Genomic DNA, 6,000 nt, shown 5'->3' with positions numbered 1-6,000 from the left:
GACCCCCATTGGAGGCTTCATCCAGCTAATCTCACAATAGTCTGGACCAAGTTTGAAAAATTTTGAGGCTTCATTATAATTCAAAAGAAGGTTCGAGGCAAAATCCCACACCATAACATTGTTTAATGTGGGGAAAAAAATTCTTAACGGTAAGAAACCTTTTGGTTGCATAACCAAAATGATTTGGAAAATTGGATTGTATTGAATTAGCTTATCTGAAGGAGAGTTACAAGAGAATAATTCAGGCTTATAGTTACAGGGCCCCTCAAGCTAATAGATGGAGAACTTAACCTGAGCTTGTCCGGTTGTCCCGAAGTGAAGTAAAGCAAATATAAAGAGGTGGTCTTTAGTCTTTACTGCGTGCGTCTTCCCTTGAATAAGGACAAAAATATTTTGTTTATAAATTTCTAAAAGGGTGTGATTGTTTGTTTAGGTAAAATAAGTTAATCATAGCTTGATTCTGGAAAATAAACCAGAAGCCCCAATCTCTGCTAGCTAGGACTTACAAAGCCAAATACTTCCCTAGAGATTCCTTAATGGATTGCTGCCCTAAGCCCCATTACTCCTGGGTATGGAGGAACATCATTAAGCAAAACCATCCAATATTGAGAGAGGGAACTTGGTGGGTGGGTGATGGGTACAACATTCTTCTCCAGCATAAAGATTGGTATCATTGCCTTTCTCTCAATCTTCATGACCAGAGGCTTCCAACTGGTACTGTAGGAGACTTAATTGATCACAATTCTGTTTCCTGGAACCATAATTTGGTCAGATCTCTATACCCTCCTCCTGTGGCTAGTCAAATCTTGCAAACACCCATTTCTAGAACCAAGTCTGTATCAGATAAGCTGGTTTGGAGGCATTCCTATGATGGAGAGTATAAGGTCCGGATAGCTTATGAGTTGCTTAATTCAGAGCACTTGGCCCCACCCCAACAAGTTCTTAGAAACCAAGAGGTTTGGTACAGGATTTGGAAAGTGAAGACCCCCTTGAAGATAAATACTTTTGTGTGGAGGTTGCTTCATGACAGTATTCCCACCTTTTCCAATCTTAAGCAACGAGGAATTTCGATTGATTCCACCTGTCCTTTCTGTAATGATCATGAGGAAACCAGTACTCATCTCTTTCTCCTCTGCCCTTTCTCTAGGGCCTGTTGGCATGGTTCATCCTTGGGAATCCATTCTTCTGACTTCAGCAATATCTCCATTCAGCATTGGTTATCTACTGTTATTACTATTCACAATTACAAGGATCCTGGCTCCATGAATTATCTGCAATCCCTCTTCATCACCTTGTGGACTATTTGGAACCATAGGAACCAAGTGGTTCATGAAGGTATATCTCCTAATCCTATGCAAGTAATTCTCACGGTTCAAACTTTGTCTTGCAGGTATGGTAATGCATTCTCTGACCAACAAAACTCAAACTGGTTCTCAAGTAGACCTAAACCACCAACCCAGTCAGCTGCAGGACCCTGGCAATTAATTATCAAAGTTGCTGGTTTCAGAAACAAGAAGAAGAATAGAAGGGCCTATGTATATAAAGCTATAAACACACAGGGAGATTTTATGTTTTTTGGTGTTAATAGTAGTTTGGCAAGAACAGCACCTGGAGTTTTACTTGAAGCTGTGGTGGAAGCTTGTCTCATTGCAAAAAACCATGGTCTTCATCATGTTTTGTTTCTAAGTGACTGCAGAGGTTTAGTCAAAGTTTTCAACTCTGGAAGAGCTTCTGATGGGCAGGACAATGTTAGACTTGCTGACATCAATTTTCTTGTTCTAAATGGATTCCTCTGTAAAATGATCTTAGTCCCTCACGTGCTGTGTAAGTCTTTATGTAATATAGCTAGACAGGCAACTATAATGCCTCTTAAACTTTGCTGGTTTAATCCAGCCTTTTTGTAATCTCCCTTATTTGGTATCAAAAAAAAAATATAAGTTAATTAGGCTTAATTTTTTTAGTTTTAATTTTGGTAATTTTTGTTGTTGTCCTATTTTTTTTTTTTTTTTGGGGCTTGTATATTTTGTTTTATATTTTAGATTCATAATATTTTTGGGTAAACTATGTATTTGGTCTCTATCTTTTATACCATATTTCAAGTGATTTCTAAACTTTCAATTGTGTCAATTTTATCCTAACATTTCAATGTCGTGTCAATTTAGTCCTTGTAGTTATCTTTTGGATGAAAATTGTTAACGCGGCAAATAGTAAAAATAAAAAATTAGTTTATTGCAAAAACTTTTTTTTTTTAGCCATTAGCCACGTCAATAATTTTTCATCCAAAAGATAATTGCAAAAACTAAATTGACACGATATTGAAAAATTATAGACCAAATTAATATAATTGAAAAGTTAGTGACCAAATTAAAAAATGGTGTAAATGATAGGGACCAAATACGTAATTTACCCTAAATTTTTTATGGCCTTTAAATGGAAGAAAATGCTATAGTTACAAATTTTTTCACAAACTACTGATGTGGCAAGTAATTATTGGTAAGCAAAAAAGTGATGTAGTCGGTAGACTTAGTTGTAAACCAATAAAAATTTGCTAACTTAACAGTTTGTAAAAAAAATGTTGTAAAAAAGTTTGTGGCTAAAAGATTGCTCTTAAAAAAATCAATGTTATTGTTGAGGGAGGCAAAGTATAATTTTATAAAACAAAATTGCAAAAATTCGTACCTATATATATTAATATTTTTTAAAAAAATTCCATGTCCACACTTGTGGGTTTCATCCCATGTGAGAGGAGTGTGATTTATTGCGATTACACAAAATAAAATTTCAAAGAAAAGAGAGGCCTTTAGTAAAGATTTGAGCAATATTCTTCCAAACTACCTTTTTTGGAACAAAATTATAGATTAAGATGTTGTTTGGTTGGAGTGATTTGGGAAATAGTGAAAAAGGGGAGGACAAGATAGGATCACCCATTTCATGGTGTACTTAAAAGGTTTTTTTTTTTTTTTTTTTTGGAACTCTTAGAGCATTACCATTAGGTCTTCCATAAAAAATGTCATTTTGACACACCAAAAGTCTACTTTATTATTTTAGCACATCATTTTACAATATACCATTTATCAGATGTTCTATTCTTCAATCCTATACATTAAAATAATATATACATCACATTAAAATATCATTAAAAAAAAAAACTTCAAACAGTAATATAAACTACACAGCCCACCACCACCACTGCCCATAGCACACCACCACCACCACTGCCCATAGTAGCCCACCCCTACCCATAGTAGCCCACCCCTACAACCACTGCAATCCACTATCGTTGACAACCATAACCAAAACCCAAAATCAACCAACCAACCAACCCACTACCACCGATCACCATAGCTAAAATCCAAAATCAACCAAAACCCAAAATCAGCCCACACCCATCGCCATAACCCACCAACATCAGCCCATTACAACCCATGAAACTCAACCCATATCCACCAAAAAAAAAAGGCGATCTGAGAGTGTGAGGTGGATGGTGCTGCGTGGTGGACAGCGATTTGCCCATCTGAACCCACCCACCATCAATCTACCTAACCCACCCATCAAACCACAGCCAAAAAGAAAAATAGAAAAACCATAGCTAGAGAGAGAATGGAGTGGAAGTGATGCGTTGGCGTCAGTGTGGAATTGATGGTCGGCATTAGTGTGGAAGAGAATTGATGGTGAGAGAAGAAAATATGAGAGGATGAGAGAGCTATGATATTCAGTGTTTGAGAAAAAAAAAAAAAAAAGGAGGATGAGACTGCCAGAGAGATGAGAGAGAAAAGAATAAAAAATTCATAAAAATTATACCACATATTTCCATACGCTTTCATATTTGAGAGCGTACTGTTAATGAATGTCAAATTTTTTGAGATTTAGAACATCTCATGAGAGATGTTTTTTGGTGTTTGGTGTGCCAAATGTCAAATATTTGGCATTTGGCACACTTGATGATAATGCTCTAAAAGCCTTATTTTGTTGAACATAAAAGATTGCGCAAAGTTTTACAAGTCTTCCCAGCAAGCTTGAAATTCTATCTCTAGATATTGTTAATTTTTTTGGTTGCTCAAAAGTCAAGAAGATACACTTACATATTACATAACATAAATTGAAGAGCTGCCTTATAAGCCATTGCAAAAATCTGGCACGTCTTCCGTGCGCCGTTTTGGAGTCCCTAACAAATGTATTTTGTACTTAGATGCTCAAAATTAGCTAACTCCATGAGATTTTACCCACTGGAAAGAGACCGAAGAATTTTTTATATGGTTCAAGACGAATCTAGCCCATAACAAGTGGCATTGGAGTCAAAATCTAAAGATGGCAGAAAATGTCAACAAGCAAAACATTTAGAAGTTTTTGGAACAAGAAATGGAAGGGTGGAGGATGCCTTAGGGTACCTCCTATGCCAGCTATCCAAGGATCTATCCAATTATGAGTTTTAAATCTAAGTTTGGGTCAAAATATAGTTTTTCAAAAAGTGTAGGAGCTAAAATGTAGATTTGGTAAAGTTTCGGTGACATTTCTTTAATTTTGTATGGAGTGTTGGCTGGTGGGATTTTTTCAAGACTTCCAAGTATAGATTTGTTGGGCTTTATTATTTCTTTTATTTAAACGTGGGTTTTGGATTTTATGTTGTGTTTGGAGTGATGGGTTTCTCTTGTTTGGAGATTTTAGCCATTGGAAAAAGACTCTTGTCCTTTTCCCTTTATTTATTTATTTATATATATATATATATATATTTTATAAGACTCTTATCATTTCTTATTATAAAATGTTTATCTCAAAACAGGTTTGGAGGAAACTTCTTTCAATTCATTATGTGGTGGTAAAAAAAATCACATGTACTTTTAGGTTATGTTTGGCTCGATGGAAAATATTTTCCAACTGCAAAATAATTTATAGGTGAAAATAATTTTTGGAAAATAAAATTTTTTTCAAGTGTTTTCAAGTAATTATTTTTCAAATTTGAAGGTTTTTTTTTTTTTTTTTTAACTATCACTCTATCAGATTTGCATTGTACCATAACAGCTGGGTATTTTGACAAATTTGACACTTGACAAGTGGGAAGGATTTTTATTTTTATTTTTAAAGAAACACTACTTAATATTTTGCCAATGCTTTTAATGAAATTTCAAAAACCTACTTTTTTATTTTGCTAATTATTTTTGCACACGCTGAGTTATACATTACCGTATACACTCCATTTGAAATCGTATTTTGAAAATACGACTTCAATTATAATTGTAAAATAATGAAATTTTAACAAAAATTATGTTTTCAAAGCATGATTTTAGTTGTGTCTCATATACACTATATGTAACTATCACCATTTTTCTCCCCTATTGTTTAAAGAAATTTATTGAGAAAGAGAACATTTCTTCCCTCTTGTTTAAAGAAATTTACTGAGACGAAAGATAACAAAAGCCACAAAATGGGCCAGGCTCATCTCTTTACTCTTGGACCAAAATCCAAGTAGGAAGAACGGATTTGGGAATAGGCCATTAGCATTATAATTAACAGCCCATCCAGCTGGGTCAGAAAATTCTCACTTCAACTTAAAAAAGAGTCTCAAGCTGCAAAGTATTTTTTATCAGCAACTTGATGTCATATTTGTCATAAGTTAGTGGTTAATGTACAATTTTTTTAAAATTCTATCTTCTTCTAGATACAGTTATATCTTTGACCAAATTATTTTCCAAGCCCAGCAAACTAATGAAAATAAGCTGGACCAAGGAACTTGGACACGATGCCCTTTAATTGCTTTGACTACATCTGCTGCATCGCCTTTAAAAAATCACAAAATTAAGCGTTAGAAAGATAGGAGAATTTACTGCATGCCAACAAAGCTGGAATTGTTTTGCCCCCACAAAGAATCACCTAGGATGTCGCTTTTGGTTCAAACATGAGTCAAATTATCCGTATCATTACAAAAGAATTCAGTATCCATAAGGACCATAAATAAAAACATTGGGATTTTATTGCAACATCAATTAAAATTGTTTCCAACGG

At 34.5% G+C, this 6,000-nt stretch overlaps 1 protein-coding gene across 1 annotated transcript; it reads left to right on the top strand.

Annotated features, from left to right (window-relative positions):
• Window positions 1–536: 536 nt before the first annotated feature.
• On the top strand, window positions 537–1,904 carry LOC115956929. The gene has a single exon (XM_031075191.1). It carries the CDS (start codon window positions 537–539, stop codon window positions 1,902–1,904), a length of 1,368 nt encoding a protein of 455 aa, XP_030931051.1.
• The last annotated feature ends 4,096 nt before the right edge of the window (window positions 1,905–6,000 follow it).

Source organism: Quercus lobata, chromosome 8 (genome assembly GCF_001633185.2).
Source record: "Quercus lobata isolate SW786 chromosome 8, ValleyOak3.0 Primary Assembly, whole genome shotgun sequence".
NCBI classification, from domain to species: domain Eukaryota; kingdom Viridiplantae; phylum Streptophyta; class Magnoliopsida; order Fagales; family Fagaceae; genus Quercus; species Quercus lobata.
The sequence above is the reverse complement of the archived record's forward strand: the minus strand, read 5'-3'. Positions and strand labels throughout refer to the sequence as shown.

Bases quoted from the DNA above. Each gene is read 5' to 3' on its own strand.
- LOC115956929 (XM_031075191.1), top strand. From the start codon at position 537: ATGGATTGCTGCCCTAAGCCCCATTACTCCTGGGTATGGAGGAACATC.